General features: G+C 39.4%; 1 protein-coding gene across 3 annotated transcripts in view; it reads right to left on the minus strand.

Annotated features, from left to right (window-relative positions):
• LOC115217523 (digestive organ expansion factor homolog) overlaps positions 1–18,076 on the minus strand; it is a 55,593-nt gene that overhangs the window by 36,084 nt on the left and 1,433 nt on the right. For 2 of the 3 annotated variants that reach the window (XM_036507054.1, XM_029787247.2), the window contains exons 2-3: positions 1,590–1,626; positions 955–1,063 (exon numbers count right to left, since the gene is read on the minus strand). In XM_036507054.1, the coding sequence (XP_036362947.1) occupies positions 955–1,063; positions 1,590–1,626 (146 nt within the window). The remainder of the gene's footprint in view (positions 1–954; positions 1,064–1,589; positions 1,627–18,076) is intronic. The other variant, XM_036507053.1, reaches the window with a different exon arrangement.

An 18,076-nucleotide genomic window follows, 5' to 3' on the forward strand; every position in this document is an offset into this window, starting at 1 on the left:
TCTTCTTTATTCTTCACTCTGATGAAGCTCCATGTTTCAGATTGGTTTTATTAACAAATATGATTAATATTTTTAGCTTATAAATGGCAATACCATACAACATTGGACGCAGATACAGCTGTTAGATGGGGTGCAGACTATTTGCATTGAATAAGAATAATTCAATAATAATTGAATTAAAACTATTGAAAAGGTTGCAAGACGCAACAAAAATTTTAGGAGAATAAAAATAAGAAAAATGTGGAAATTTTACCGGTGAGTGTGTTACATAATAAGGCAAAAAAAGAAAATGACTCTCCCCAGACAATTGAATTAATAATAATAATAATAACTGATGTAAGTCAGTTGTTGTTTGTCAGTACTTCTCCATTTTCTGTTTTCTTCAAATTTTGATTCTTGATAAACTCAATTTATGGGCATAATATGCTTGCATGTGTATGCCCCTCGTTAAATACAGGTAATATACCAGTAGCGTAATGGATTTCTTTCCTTTAGACGGTTATTTTAACCATCGTTAGCCACTACACACATTTTTTCTCTCCTTGTTTCTTTCTGTGTCCCTTTCTGTAGAAGAGCATAGGCTCGAAACGTAAAAGACTTTTTCTATTCCTGAGCGTTATACAAATACATCTGTTTGTTTTCTGCACCACCTGTCTTTGTCTTTTGTTTCTTTCGTAAACTCTCCCTATATATATATATATACACACACACACACACACACCCATGTATATGTTGCAAGTACCTCTCCTGCCATTCCTTATGCTATTCTAGATTACCATTCCTCTTGAGTTACCAAATGTAAACAACCAGCATCCATAGCACCACCACACAAACATCCTTGAACCCATAAGTTTCAGTGTGTTTTCTGTACATTTTTGTATCACAATTACAGACAACTTCAGGAAGACTAAATCAATACGTTGACCCCCAACTGGACACAAAACCTGTACTTACGTGCTCTTTTGGTGTCTTTTACTAAATCTTGTACAAGCTTCATGAATGGATCTTCCTCTTCATCCTCAGAAGATGATGATGATGATGGCAGCAGTGATGCTGAAACAGGCTGAATAAGAAGAGAATGAAAGTCAAAAACCTGTCAAGTGGCATTTAGATTTCTGACTCAGATTTAAGGGGAAGAGTTAAGCTGACAATATCAAGATTGATATGTTGAGTAGTACTTCATGTTATTGACCCCAGAATCATGAAAAACGAAGTTAACCTAGGTGGGATTTGAACTCAGAATGTAGAGATTTGTAACTAAAAAACCATAAGCCATTTTAACTGATCCTCTACCAGTTCTGTCAATTAGTAAAATATTGAGGGAAATTATGTTTTTTTCCCCTCTGTAAGTAGCTTGAGAACACACCAGACACACACACACTGACCTAATTTATAGTTCAAAGAAGGGGACCGGCTCGACTGCCTTCCTCCACTAAACAATTCTTGACTAATAATGGATCCTCAATGGGTTGGACAAATATATTGAGACATTGACAGCCAGTAAATAAAATAATATTGCAAAATTCTGGTTTCTTTGGGGGTACCCCCCACTCATATTTATTAAGAAATATAAAATAAATAACACTCACATGCTTTTCTGCAGGAAAGGGATCAGGAGGAATATTTCTAAAAGAGAAAGAAAAAAGGAAAAGGAAATAACTTCAACAGACGATTTAGGAGATAAAGATGTTGTGATGTTCATGCCTTTCCCACCCTGAACTAACAGATACTCTATATCAATACTGTAAGACAGCAAAATTGTTGTTTAACCCTAAATGAACCTGATCTAGCAGACCAAGCACCAAAAACATTCCAGCTATGGCCATCCCATCTATCTTTTAGGGCTGTGCAAGATTATTTTCTGTAATGTTTCATTTCCTTTATTGAAGATGCTAGGATGTAGATCAGAGAAATCTGGCTGCTATTTCTAGTAGGGTGAAACGAGGAAGGACACTTCAGGTAATATCGTCCTAGAAACATCATGGTTTGAATATGTAGGATCATATACTCAATCAGGGAAGACATGGAAGGAAATGGAAACAAGTGTAATACATTAATTAATTAATGTAATACATTAATCAATGCAGCTGTAAACAGCATCGATCTTAACACCACACTGCCTCATGTCGTGGCAGCATGGTCAAATAAGTTCCCTTTACTATCAACCCTAAGGTCTCAGGTCCAAGGGCAAGTGTTGTGTATGATAGCCTGGAAACCGGGTAGATAGAAACCGTTTGGAAAGATACAAGGGTGCATAGCCAGGGTGAGCTGCTACTTCCCTGCATCAAGATATCACAGCTTTGGCACAACGCACATTAGAATGTCAAAGGAAAGAAACCAAAACGGATGCTTTGTGCTAAGTCAACTGGCAGGAGGCCCACAAAATTTTTTTTCCACAAGAGTTCTGGACCTCAGTAACGAACTCATTTACATATAGCCAATCAGAGCAGAGCCACCTTTATCCTTTCTAGTCAGTGCAGTGCATTCTTTACTCTTTCCCCTCTCTATTGGTAGACAGCAACTTCTGTCTAGGTTAATGTTGGTTTCTTTTTGTTATTGAGCATTGAGGTGGATGTGAAGTGTGCTAAAAATAACAGCTAAATAAGATTTTTTGGATAAATCTTTTAAATTAAAGTTTATTTGCAAACATCTCACTCAGAGATTTAAAACTGTTTTTCTCTTTTAAATTAACAGACATTTATTGACATGAAAGAAAATTACCAGAGAACTTTCATCTAATTCTTTTAAATCATCATCATCATTTAATGTCTGCTTTTTATGCTGGTATGGGTTGGACGGTTTGACCGAGGACTGGTGAACCAGAGGCTGTATCAGGCTCAATCTGATCTGGCAAAGTTTCTACAGCTGGATTCCCTTCCTAACGCCAACCACTCCAAGAATGTAGTGGGTGCTTTTACATGCCACCAGCATGAGGGCCAGTAAGGCAGTTCTGGCAGTGATCATGCTCAAAGATGTTTTTACATGCTACTTGCATGGGAACCAGTCCTGCGGCACTGGCAATGACCACGCTATTTGTTAAAAATTGTAATGTGTTGTTTATCACATTAAATACTGGTGGTTGTAAGGTGTGCTAAAAATAACAGCTAAATAAGATTTATTTACATGAAATAAAATTACCGGAGGCATAACATGTTTCCAAATATTCTTTTCAACTCAAGGCACAAAACTTTTGGGAAGGGGACCAGTTGATTAGATCGACCTCAGTATGCAACTGGTACTTAAATTTATCGACCCTGAAAGGATGAAAGGCAAAGTCGAGCTTGGCGGAGTGCCGTTTTCATAATATTGACAGCAGTGTATCTATAAACCCTTCAAGCAGCTTCCATACTTTCATATTCGTGCAAAACATTATCTTTGATTGCTATAGTAATTTAAACCTATCGCTAACGAGCGAATGAATTCAGCATCGATGATTTTGGCATTTGAACGAGAGCACAATACAAGATTCGCATGGTAATCGGAGGTGGCCATTTGGAATGCCAACATTTGTTAACTTAACAAGGTGAAAGTGAGCTCTGACTGGCTGAATGCAGACACGTACTTTACTGAGTTCTAGAACTCTCATGGGAAAAAAAAAAAAAATTTGCAAGAGGCCCAGGGGTCAACAAATAACAAGAGATGGTTGGATAATTTCCATAGTCTCAGTTGATCACGTTTGGGAAATTAACAGGAAAGTCTAATGACAGCTGCTTCTGATAGGACCCTCTTGCAGAAGGGCCTGAGGACTCTACTTCCAGAAGTGGAGATGGATGGATGAATTGCATTAAGGGTATATATGCCTGCAGAATACTCAGCCACTTATAAGCTGATTTAGTCAGAAGGTAGCTCAAGTGATTAAACAGCTGAATATTCTTCCTTTAATGTGATGGAGCTCCATCATAAAAGTATAAGGACCATGAAGAGGTTCCCTTGTTTACTTGTATACACAAAAGAGTTGTGCATGCAAGCTAACAAGATTGTATATACAAACAGAGTTTGACATAACAACATGTTTATGCTGAGGAAAGGAATATTCAACCAAATTCCAAAAATTGCTTTTTTCATCTCATATTTGACACTTCATCATCCTCCACAAATAAGAAAAAAAAAAGGTTAGCCTACACTTCCACATTGAAATTTGGTAACAAAGAGGGACTGGCACAGAGAAATCTAAGTGCTGGTTTCAATATATCAACACTTATATACCGTGGTCAATATATTTGACCAAGCATTTAATTATTAATTTTATGGTGATACAAATCTACAACCATCACCCAAAGTCAAGACAAAAAGACATCCCCTCCCACACCCACATATATATCAGCATCATTACTCACAGTCCATTTCCCATGCTGGCATGGGTCGGACAGTTTGACAAGAGCTGGCAAGTCAAAAGACTGCGCCAAGTCTTACTGCATGTTTCGGCATGGTTTCTATGGCTGGATGCCCTTCCTAACACCAACCGTAGAGTACACTGGGTGCTTTCTTCTCCATGTGGTGATATGCAAAAGCACCCAGCACCCTGTAAACTGGTTGGTGTTAGGAAGGACATCCAGCTGGGATCTCTTCAGTTTTGCTTACAGATATTTTAATTATTTTTTAACTAAACAGTTTGAAACTTTGTATACAGCTGTAATTTCTCACACTGACCATGGTTTACTTTCAACATTTTTAACAAAATTTCATATTTTAGAAATTATTTCGTGTTAAAGTTGTTGTATTTGGGTAATTTTAACCCATTAATGGTGTGTATTCACCTGAAGAAAGCTGCTGCTGCTTACACAAGTAATCGAAGAGGAACAACTTCTGGCTCATTTCTAAATGTCACCATCCTGTTCCATTTTATTTTTGTTTACTGCCTGTGCTGTATACGAGGGACGTTCAATAAATAATGCCCCTGACCCAGTTGCAGTTGTTTGATCTAGCTGAAATTTTGCATGCGCAATTATTTATATCTCTATAGATTAAGTGGTAAATTACAGCTCTAAACTAATTGTGGTTTCTGATTTACAGGTGTTTGAACTGAGTCAAGTATGAAATGGAGCCTCTTAAGTGTCGAGCAGTGATCCGGTTTTTGTATTTGAAAGGACGCACACCACGGGAGACTTTTGATGAAATGAAAGTAACTTATGGTGATGATGCCCCATCATATGACCTTATAAAATGCTGGCATCGTAAATTCAAACATGGTCAGAACTCTGTGGAAACAGCTCCCAGATCTGGTCGCCCCCTTCTGCTATTGATGAGGCATCTGTCCGTCAAGTTGAGGCTGCCATTTTAGAAGATCGACGCATAACTATTTGTCAAATAGCCCATGAGGTCAAGATTAGTACCGGGTCTGTGGAAACTATCATTCATGACCATTTGCATATGCAAAAGGTGTCTGCCAGATGGATTCCCAGGTTGCTCACACCTTTCAAGAAGCAAAAACGTGTCGAGTGCTCGAGGATGAATTTGGAGATGTGCCAAGAAGATGAGTCAAAATTTTTCAAAAGACTGATTACACAGGATGAAACCTGGGTCCATCACTATGATCCAGAGACCAAAGCCTAGTCAATGCAGTGGAAGCACAGTGACTCACCTCCTCCAAAGAAGGCAAGGGTGCAGCCCTCCGCTGGCAAGGTCATGCTCACAGTCTTCTGGGACCAGGACGGAGTAGTGATGACAGATTTCCTGGCAAAGGGTACCACAATTACAGGAGCCTATTATGCTTCACTTTTGAAGAAATTAAGAGAAGCTATCAAAATCAAGAGGCGGGGCAATATCAGCAAAGGCATCCTCCTCCTGCAGGACAACGCTCCGGTTCACAACTCGCGTGTTGCCAAATCAGAAGCACAGGCATGCGGCTATGAACTCCTCTCCCATCTCCTTACTCTCCTGACCTTGCACCCTCTGAGTTTCACCTCTTCCCAGCCATGAAGTTGTTTTTGAAAGGAAAGCGTTTCCCAGATGATGCAGCTTTGATTTCTGAAGTCACGTCGTGGTTGGAGGACCAAGCTGAGGTCTTCTACAAAAACGGTCTCAAGAGCTGCATCAAACAATGGGAGAAATGCCTAACTCTGGGTGGTTCCTATGTAGAAAAAGACTAATAACTGCGCCAAGTTTTGTTGCTCAACTGCTATGGGACGTGGGTCAGGGGCATTACTTATTGAACGCCCCTCGTATTACACTCCTTAGCTTTTTTTATTGCGTTTTGATTGCCTCTTTGCACAAGTGGTAAAAGTGCAAATGTATAAAGAGGCAATTGAAAAGCAAACAAAGAGTGTAGTATGCAACACAGGCAGTAAACAAAAATAAAATAGAACAGAGTGGTAACATTTAGTAGAGATGGCCCGGAAGATGTTCTTCGATTACTTTAGCAAACAGCAGCAGCTTTCTTCAGTTGATTACACATCATTGATTGGTCAAAATTACCCAAATACAACAACTTTAACATGAAATAACTTCTAAAACACGAAATTTTGTCAAAAGTGTTGAAAGCAAACATGTTCAGCATGAGAAATTACACCAATATACAAAGTTTAAAACTGTTTAGTTAAAAAAATAGTAATTTTAAAATCTGTGAGCAAAACTGAAGAGGAACTCCAGCTGTAGAAACTATGCCAAATCAGACAGGAACCTGGTACCAGCATGGTCAATGGACATTAAATGATGATATATATATATATATCATTACCACCATCATTTAATGCCCGTTTTCCATGCTGGCATGGGTTGGACGGTTCGACAGGTCTGGAAAGCCAGGAGGCTGCACCAGGCTCTAGTCTGATCTGGCAGTGTTTCTACAGCTGGTTACCCTTCCTAATGCCAAACACTCCAAGAGTGTAGTGGCTACTTTTTTTACGTACCACTGGCACAGGAGCCAGTCAAGGCAGAGCTGGCATTGACCACGTTCAGATGGTGCTATTATATATATAATAATAATAATAATAATATTAATAACAACAATACCAGGATGGAATTTACAAATGTTTAATACATCACTATCTACATTTCCACCGATCAGATACTTTTGACATCAGAGTCAGTATTATCCGTGGGCATCATCAGCAGTCCAATTCACCAGGCAATACTGAATAAATGGATGAACTACAGAGGGAAGATTATCACTTCTTGCCAGTATGAAGGGCAATCCAGCTATGTGGGTTTTTCTGTATGTAATTGGTAGGGAGGTAGGTGTAGGTGTTGGAATTATTTGCTATTCATTCTGCAGATTTAAGGATTGTAGTCTATCTCTTTGTTCTATTTCATTCAAGAAAGGGACTCTCCCTCAATAAATTCTGAACCCAACAGGTGGTCAGCTGTTATATTATCACCATAAGAAGGGTGGTATTAATCAATGTAGTGAACAAACCCTACTTTTATAGCAGCTGACCACCTGTTAAGTTCAGAATTCATTGAGGGAGAGTCAGGTTTTGAACAAAGATATAAACTACAATCAGTAAATCTGCTGAATGAATCAATGACCATCTTTAAAATCAGCAGATTGAATAGCAAATACCCCACCCCCCAATATTACTCCCATCACCTACCACCCCCTACTAATTACATACAGAAATACTCAGAGCTAGATTGGCCTTCATACTGGTAAGAAGGGATAAGCATCCTTCTGTGATTCATCTAATTATACAGTATCGCCTGATGAAATGGCTCAATGATGATTCCCATGGATAGTATGAACTATACTGTACTAATCTCAAGGATACCGACTGATGTCAAAATCGTCTGATCTGTGGAAACGTGTGTAGTGATGTATTAAATATTTATCCCACATTATATCAGTATAGCCATGATGCAACACCGAAAATCTGACTCACTAGTCAGTAACATTAACCCTTTCGTTACTGTATTTATTTTGAGATGTTCTGTGTTTCTTTCAATTAATTTTAAATATAACAAAGAATTTAGTAAAATAACTTAGTTATCATTAAGCTAGTATTAGGAATATAAATTGCGACTAAGGTTTGGTGGAAGATTTTAATTCAAAACTTATGAAAACAAGACATTTGTACTCAGAGTCAGTTTCAGTTGAGTTATTCACGAAGGGTTAAACGGTAGCCAACAAAATGAAATGGAAGATTTATTTGCATAACCCTAATGCTACCTAAACAAATTTAAAAGATATCATCATCATTTAACATCTGTTCTCTATGCTAGCATGGGTTGGACGGTTCGACCAGGGATCTGGGAAGCCAGAAGGCTGCACCTGGCTCCAGTCTGATCTGGAAGTGTTTCTATATATATATATAAGACACAGGCAGAGCTGGGTGTAAGACCTTTAATCATTAATTAACGAAGTTAACATTTTTGTTAAGGATTTAATTTTTAAGTTAACTTTGATAATCATTATCGGACTAATAATGCCACTTATCATAAATAACTTGCAGGACCTCATTTGGCCCTTCCTGGATTTGAAACCAAATCCACCTAGTTGTTACTTGCAAAGACAGCAGGAAATTTCTTTGTCCTGTCAAGAGAGACTGCAAACAAATAAGCATTACATCTGACAGATTAATATGAACAATAAAGATGTTTTTAGGTGCTTTTTCTTACACACACACATAACATGGCCTTGCTTGGTTGGGACTACACGTGTGTTACTTTGACATTATCATTCCATAAAATTTGTTTTGGGGAGAAAAATATTGAAAAATATCAATAGATGTGACAACAGCCAGATCCCCCTTAAATCACACATTTTCCTCTGAAATTATTAACAATTTTCTTTTAACCCCAAAATGTTTCTCTCACAGGTTTTAAGTGCATAGTGTAAAAAAAAAAAAAAGGCCAAAATCATTTCAGAGTTGGGTGGTGTGAGGGAATAAAATAAATTTTCAAAATTTTTTTTCTTTTTATTCATGAAAAGATGCGTCCCATCATTCTGAAGACTTTGGGGAAAAATACTGGAAAAAATCCCTGTCAAAACAGAAATTCCAGCTTATGTAGACCGTCAGATCTGAAACTCCTCTCTCAGTCCCCTTCCAAAAGGTATCTGTAAATTCCATTAAAAAATACCTATTTTCCAGAAAGTTACAAGGGGGAAAATGTCGGGTTCTGTGAATTTTCTGAAACTCCTCTCCCCAACCTCTTGGAAAAACTTTCCAATAAATCTTCACATACACTCAATCTACAAGATATAAGCGATTAATTGGTGAAGGTTTTGTGAAAACATATCCATTATTCTGAAGTTATTAGGCAACGAAATCGGTGGGGCATTAAACTGTAGTTATGGCTTTTTTCAATAAAAGTTAACGTTAACTTCCGTTATATTTTCAAAGAATTAACTTTTCAACTAACAGTGACCACCCCTGCATATACGTATTTCTCAGGGAGGTTTAGCATGAGAGAAAGTAACAAGGTTGGCTGGCCCTTTGAAATACAGGTACAACTCATTTTTGCCAGCTGAGTGGACTGGAGCAACGTGGAATAAAGGGTCTTGCTCAAGGACACACACACACACACATATACCTATGCACATATATGATGGACTTGTTTCAGTTTCGGTCTGCCAAATCCACTTTTGACGTTTGGGTTAGCTTGGGACAATAGAAGAAACAACTGGCCCAGGGTGCTGCACAGTTAGAGACTGAGCTTGAAACCACATAGCGGGGCCAAAAGTTCATTAACCGCATGGCTACGCCAGCACCTGTTTTACACACAGGTGGGTGAGCAAATGCTTCTGTTTACATCTACACTTGCTCCTACTATAACCACAACATTCAAGCTTTTTTTTTGTGGATATTTTGGTCAATAAACTGTCCACTTGCTGAGTTGAACAAGAAATCCCTGATTTGCAAAGTAAGGGTCAGTGTTAGAAAATGGCTCTGACTGTAATGTAAAACAATGCCACAATAACAATTTCATCTCCTATATATACAGCAAGCTTCTTTCTGTCTCCCAAATCAATTCACAAGGCTGTGGTGGGCCAGGGTTTTTTGTAGAAGCAAGGTACCATGCAGTGGGTCTGCTAAAAATAGTAGCCAAAGCTCCGTCAATGCTTTCTTAAAAGACAATGAACAATATAGTCCCAGATATACAAAAAAGATGGAATGGCCATGGTAGGATTGACTTTAATGACAGGTTTGCTCACCAGGGGTTAAATAACAACTCTCTTTTACACAGTTCCAAGAATTTTACAATTAAGGTTTTCTTAAGTAGACAAGATTATTTGAACAATATGGAAGAGGAAAAGCACATTGTGGTATTCATGCCTTGCCTCAAAACAATACAAGTGAACCGAAGCAGCTACAACCAAGAATTGAAATCCAGTTATAAAAGCAAACAGCATTTGCTATGAACTAACAGAGGCTGCATTCAATTATTTTCCCTCTCCAAAGAAGGATGGGTGGTGCTCTACTTTTCGAGAAGCACCAATATTAAATAAATCAAATTCTCTTTTACTCTATAATACATATCTTCTTTCCCCACTAAATAGCAGGCATAGCATCCTGGCTTCTCTAAGCAGATATTATTTTAACACAACATCAGAGAAAACACAAGAGGATTTGAAGCATAAATATTTTATATTTTTTTTTATAGTTTTTGATTGGGAAGCTGCAGAAATGAATAACAAAATTCCTGAATAAAACCTTGGGCAAATTCTAGTTTAATTTATTTTGAATTGCTTCACACTCTTCTTGTTCCTAAACCATTTTCTTTTCAGCCTTTCCACCTCACTGTATGCTATTTACTATAAATAAATAGCTATCATATTTTATTTTATAGTCATTATATAACTATTATTATTATTTTTATATTCGGTCTTGCTTCAGAGGAAGTAGCAATTATGTTGATTATTGTGAAAGGAATTACTAAGATATACGATATCTTAAAAACCAGCTATCTGTTACAGCTGTGGTAACCGAACTTATTCTTGAAGAGTAAGCATCTACTGTAAAAAAAAAGTATGTTAGAATTATACAAACATACGTGTGTGTGTGTGTGTGTGTGTGTGTGTGTGTGTGTGTGTGAAGGAACAGAAAAACAAAACAAAAAAAAAAGTAACAATTAGTATCATCAGGGGAAAACCAGCACTTTTATGAAAAGGGTGACTAAAAAAAAACTGCCATCTGCATAAATACTTTGTAACTAAAATTAGAATTATGGCTGGTGTTAGGCCCTAGGTAATTCCTGATCTAGATCAGGAATGTCATGTGTCCTTTTATTTTTTAAAAACAATAGGATGTATTTTAAGAGCTTTTTGACTGCTATTTTTAGCATGTTGAGTAACCTACATAAGAGACTCAATAGTTAAGGAGGGTGGCGGATTAGTAAAAATGGTTGAGTGGCAAATAAACTGCTTTGTGGCATATAATTTTGTTCTTTTACATTCTAACTAAGTCCCCACCCCTAATCAGGTTCAACTCTACATTCCAGCCTTCTGGTGGGAGGAGAGAGACTTGATTAAGACACCAGTTGTGTATTTCAACAATGCCTCAGAAGGAGATCAACATTTGAGTTGAAGCAAATTGTGTAGGGATGAGGAGAGCTGTGTGAAAAAGTGTCCCACCCTAGCAGTTGAGGGAACCTGTGGAAGAGGTAGACCCATGAAGACATGGGATAAGGTGGTAAAGCATGACCTTTGAATGTTGGGCCTCACAGAGGTGATGACAAGTGACTGAGACCATTGGAGATATGCTGTGCTTGAGAAGACCCGGTAAGCCAAGTGAGACCATAACTAGCCCCTTTAAGAGTACCCTTCAATCATTGGGCAATAAACTGTACTTGAGAATATCTGTTGAGTCAAGTGAAATCATTATCGTGGCTGATGCCAGTACCTCCTGACTGGCACCCGTACCAGTGGCATGTAAAATGCACCATTTGAGTGTGGTTGATGTCAGTGCCGCCTCACTGGTCCTGTGCCAGTGGAACCTAAAAAAGCACTATTTAAGTGTGGCTGTTGCCTGGGCTGCTTCACTGGCCCTCGTGCCAGTCGCACGTAAAAAGCACCTACTACACTCTCTGAGTGGTTGGCGTTAAGGGAATCCAGCTGTAGAAAACTTGCCAGATCAGATTGGAGCCTGGTGTAGCCTTCTGGCTAGCCAGTCCACAGTCAAACTGTCCACCCCATGCCAGCATGAAAAGAGGACATTAAATGATGATGATGATGTAAAATGTTGAATAAAAATCATTGTTTTCATGGCTCCAATTAATGTTGGTATGGGTTGGACAGATTCTCATCATCTAGGTCAGTTCTTATTCAGAATTACAGCATTCCAAAGTCGGAGGACCAAGCTCCACTTGAATGTTCCACTTTTGGCATCTTTTTGTAGCTGTGTCCTTCCTGACACCAACCATCTTGCAGTGTGCATTTTATTGTGACACCAGCACTAGAGAGGTGGTGAAATCCTTTACATGATTGAAGAGGACTATTAACCTTAAAACTGATTGCATTTGATCACTAGCAATTTTAAAGAACATACTTAGTGCATTTTATATCCTTGCGTAGATCAGACAGAATGTGTTGAGGTAGATTTTGTATGGCCAGATGCCCTTTCCAAGTAACGTGATATTCCTTCATGACTGGACAGGTTTACATTGATGACTCAAAATTAATGACACCCATTTGTTAATACCATGCAACTGGCCTCTTTCAGTTTCTGCCTACCAAATCCACTCGCAAGGCTTTGGTTGGCCCAAGGCTATGGTAAAAGCTGCCCAAGGTACCAGGCAACGGGACAAAAGTCAGATTGTTCAGAAATTGACGAAATCAGTTGATGAGAGAATATTTAAAGTTTAAAGATCTTAAAGGAGGCGTATATAAAGATGTAAAATATATATTCATGATTGTTTGCAAATATGGTGGAAGATATATGTATATATTAATGGTCTGGTTATGGATTGTTCTATATGTGAATCACATTACATGTAGTTCATATAATACTAGCAAACGCATCGGTCTTTTGGATGGTTTAAGTTGCTTTGGTGGTATTTTTTCATCAAATAATTGAACTCCCGAGGTTTATGAGTAGCACAGCAATCTATGTTTCTGATTAACGTAGAAATGGAAAGTGAAATTGAAGGCCGGTTATTGTGGAGGAGGTCGTTGCACTTTAATGATCATTGAACATATAAGTTTGCAAGCGATGCAAAGTGGAGCTGCTGAAGTGTTTTGGGAGTAGATTATGGATAATGACTACAAAATACAGTTGTTTTACATGAAAACGAAATTTCTTGTCAGAAACAGCCACATAATTGGTGTAAGGAAATTTATGAAGATGTTGAAACTTCCCTCTGCAAATTTATTTTTTTCAACAGCAAAGGGAGCTATTTTTTCAGAGAGATAAGCTAACAAAACCCCTTTTATTCTGTCTTCCCACATACCCTGCACATAAACTAACAGCGAATGATGCATAAAGTTAAACTGGTATGGAGCTTTCTGAAAGATATGTATAGCTTTCGCTAGTGGAAGCAAAACTCTTATTTAAAGGGTCTTTGGGACAGATATGTGACTGTTTAAGAAAAGCTAGAATGGCAATGCTAAAATGTATTTCAAACAATGGACAACAGTTGAAGTATCGATGTGGATGGGTGGGTAGATAAGCATCTTAAAGTGAAACGACAGGTTGGTAGGTAAACAACGGTATCAACAAATAGAAGAGAGGGAAGGGAACATCACCTTTCAAGTATCTCAGAATAGGTAAAGGTAAGCTAGCCAAAGCTTAATGCAGTTTAAATATGGATACCAAGAATGTTTTCTATTGGATATTCATCGCATAGTGTTCCTAGTCAATATAATCACCGTGGCAGGTGGACAGTCGAAATAAATAGACAAAATCCTTTCACTTTTATAAAAAGATTAAAAAAGTAAGGAAGACCCTACATACAAAAAAAAGAACCATGTCCATCCTTGGGACATAAGTAAGATGTGTGTAAAGCTTGGTGAAAATCGGCTGAGAATTGTGGGAATGTATGCGTTAGTCATCATACACGCACATACTGGGATTTACATATACTAAATTAGTTAACTTGCATAATAAAAAGAAACACTCTATAAAAGTGTTTTTCTTCTTTTCCATTTTAAATGTACGTGAGACATGGGACACATAATCCTGTACAGAAAATCAGACAAGGGTTTTGATTTTATTGAGGAATGACTGACTTGCATAATAAAAGGAAACATAGGGTAGTTCTGCCACTTATCATCATCATCATTGTTTAACGTCCGTTTTCCATGCTAGCATGGGTTGGACGGTTCGACCGGGGTCTGGGAAGCCAGGAGGATGCAGCAGGCTCCAGTCTTTATGTGCCATTAAATTAGTCCTGCCATTTTTAATACTTTGAAAAGTATATTTCTTTATCTTCAAGAAATTTCCAATGACGATGGTCAGCATCCAGTCATCAGTGCTGTGTTGTGCCCTTTGTTAATCTGTGACCAATGGTTCAATCTCAGTCCTGAGCAGTTCACCCCTTTTTTAACTCCAGACATAGGACATTGCACGTTTGATAGTCAACATATCATCCCTGACAGTGAGATGGTTTAAGGGCTGTTTGGCTGCTATTTTCAGCAGGTCAAGCAACAGCATAGATACATCCTTGCTGATTCACCAAATTCTCCGTAGTAGTGCAGGTGGTAAGCAGCAAAATTGATATTTCTTTGGTTTTTAGCGCTGGGTAACAGCTACCAGTAACAGACTAGCTTTAATGCCACAGAAAACCACAGCTAAGCTCTTCAGATTACATTAGAGGTGAATTTCATCCTTAGCACCACCATCATCATTTAATGTCTGGCATTCTTTTGATATAACTCAACAAAATCAAAACATTTCACTTTGGGTATTTCCGTGGGTTGTGGCGTATAGGATATAACGAAATTATGCCAGCGATGTCTCGTTTTAAACTTGAAGAAAAAAGGCCTTGCACATTTGTTCTTACCTGTTTCAGGTGTGTATGTAAAATCCGCAAATTTCCAAGCAGAAAACAGAATCAAACTGTCATTTGCTTCCATGGAAATAGCCGAAGTGAAATGTTTTGATTTTGTCAAGTTATATCGAAAGAATGCCTATGTCTGTTATCCAGCATGAGTTAGACAGGATCAGACAAACTTGCACCCAGTTCCAGTGTCAGCTTTGGCATGGTTTCTATGGACAGATGCCCTTTCTAAGGTCAACCAAATTAATCATGTATTCAGTGTTTTTTTCTCTACCACCAGTGCTAATGAGGTTGCTGAACAACTTGCAAGGCAGAAAAAGAAAACAATCCCACAGCTAAATGGGATGGGGTTTAAGAGGGGAAGGTGGATTTATCCCAGGTGTTGAAAGGCTAAAGTATGATAGAGAGACAAGCACAGGCGTCTTGCTAGAGAGGAGATATACATGGCTACCCCACATTAGATAGGAAACGGCAGGAGTAGTTGAAAAGGAGATAAAAAAAGGTAATAATGGAGTGCCAGAGAAAACACTTTGGTACAAGAAGGTGAGCATAAGAGAAGAGATACTTTCATAAGAGTGTGAGGGGAGAGTAACAGATGGTTTAATCCCTAATTAAGGTTAATTGGAGAAATTTTTAAGGGAGCTCTTCCACATGAGGAATGTCCAGTTAATTGTAGTGAGCAACTAAATAATTCTTAAGCTGAAAACACATTGGTAATGGGAAGAAAGGTTTGTTAGTGCTAATGATATTTCATGCTAGGAAAGGTAAGAACTTGGAGATTTAAATTCTCCTGTTATAATTCCAGCCACATCTAAGGTTGTGTTATACAAAAGTAGTTTGACTCCAGTACTTGCCTGTTACTTTATTTTACCTGTCTGGCAGATTAAAAGGCAAAATCAACTTCGGTTGGAACTGGCTTCTATTGCAGAAAACAAATGCAAAATATAGAAGGCATTAAGTAGGGTGCTAAGAGCACCATCCGAGTGTGATCGTTGCCAGAGTGGCTAACTGGCTTCCGTGCTGGTGGCATGTGCAAAAAGATTTGAGCGAGGTCGTTGCCAGTACCGCCTGACTGCCCCCCCCCCCCATGCTGGTGGCACGTAAAAGCACCCACTACACTCTCGGAGTGATTGGCGTTAGGTAGGGCATCCAGCTGTAGAAACCTGCCAGATCAAGACTGGAGCCCGGTGCAGCCATCTGGTCCGCCAGTCCTCAGTCAAATCGTCCAACCCATGCTAGCATTGAAAGCGGACGTTAAACGATGATGATGATGATTAAGTGTTTTCTACAAAGAAAGTAATGTGGAAGAGTGAAAGCTTTGGTATTTTACGCTTTCAAAATGCTTCTATTTCCTGACACTATGGTTTTTGGGTTCACTTGGCATCTTGGGAAATGTCTTCTATTATTAGCCCTGGGCTGAACAAAGCCTTGAAAGTGAATTTGATAGATGAAAACTAAAAGATACTGCTGGATGTATTTATAAACATACATATTCATAGAAACAAATAAAATGTGTTTTTCTCTCCTTGTGTTGACCTCATGTGATAGCTGTAAATGAGTGTCACCATCATACAAGCAGTGTCATTTGCTTCGAAAATATGCCCAGCCATGGTGAAATATTACTGTGCTTGGAAGTAGGAAGAGTATCTGGCTGCATGTTCAAACGATGGTAGTTGTTTTGAGATCTCTTAACCTTATAACAAAGAACATTTTCTCAGTTTCAATTCAAATGACGACCAGGTACATAAATTATAATTTGTAATCATATTTTCACCAGCATGTAAAAAGCACCCTGTACACTCTGTAAAGTGGTTTGCATTGGGAAGGGCATCCAGCTGTGGAAATTGTGTCAAATGAGACAATTGGAGCCATGACAGCTCATGTCAAACCATCCAACACATGCTAGCATAGAAAATGAACATTAACTGATGAAGATCGAAATAGCTTCAGAGAATGGTATCCCCAAAACAGGAAACTGGGTCCTGTATGCTTGCAATAAGAGTGAACCAACCCAGCGGGGAGGGGTCGAAGAAAGAACGTGTGCGACCGTTCAAAGGACAGTGTTTCCGGTGCCAGGGTGCAGCAGAACGTCGGTAGCAGCGACTGCAACAATGAAAAGTGGCCGAGCTAGGAGCAGCGGAGAGGGGTCGAAGAAAGAATGTGTGCGACCGTTCAAAGGACAGTGTTTCCGGTGCCAGGGTGCAGCAGAACGTCGGTAGCAGCGACTGCAACAATGAAAAGTGGCCGAGCTAGGAGCAGCGGAGAGGGGTCGAAGAAAGAATGTGTGCGACCGTTCAAAGGACAGTGTTTCTGGTGCCAGGGTCCGCAACTGCGAGTCACCCAAGCCTGAGGTCATTTGCTACCAGAGACAGTGCTTGACTTCCAAGAGCTGAATGACCATGTATCATGTCATACAGGTGGCGAGGCCACAGATGTCTGTGAAGACACCTTGCGAAAGTGGAGGCAGATGACAGGGGCCTTCACGATCGTTGATTTGAAGTCGGCATTCCTACAGGTGCATGTGGCTGAGAAACTGTGGAAGTGCCAGCTTGTCAGGTATAAGGGCTGGATGTACTGTCTGACCAAGTTGGGGCTCGAGCTGAATTCAGCGCCAAAGATTATGGCAACAATTCTCAAAGCCATCCTGGGAAAAGTGGACAGAGTAAAAAAGGCCACCAAATTCGTACATTGATGATATTCTGATGGATGAAACCGTAATGCCAGCAATGGAGGTCATAGGCCACCTGAAGAGTTTTGGACTGATCGCCAAGCCACCAGAGGCAATGGAGGGAGGTGCTGCACTGGGCCTTAAGCTATGGAGAGACAAGGCCGGCGCGTTGGTGTTTCGGCGAGGGAATGAGATCCCAGAACTGGGCGCCAGCATGAGTAGACAGGAACTGTTCTCTGTGTGTGGGAAGCTGGTAGGACACTACCCGATTGCAGGATGGCTCCGGACAGCATGTAGCTTCATCAAGAGACGAGCCGAAGAAGTGAAGTGGAACGATAGAGTGGGGGAGAAGACAATCGACATGATGCAGGAAGTCTTGGTCAGAGTAAGAGCAGAGGATCCAGTGAGGGGTAGTTGGTATGTTCCCAAATCAAAGAGCGGGATTGTATGGTGTGACGCTAGTAGCATCGCAATAGAGGTTGTCTTAGAAGTGGGAGGCGTCATGGTGGAAGATGCAGCCTGGCTCAGGAAGACGGA

The sequence above is a fragment of the Octopus sinensis genome, linkage group LG11 (assembly GCF_006345805.1).
Source record: "Octopus sinensis linkage group LG11, ASM634580v1, whole genome shotgun sequence".
NCBI classification, from domain to species: domain Eukaryota; kingdom Metazoa; phylum Mollusca; class Cephalopoda; order Octopoda; family Octopodidae; genus Octopus; species Octopus sinensis.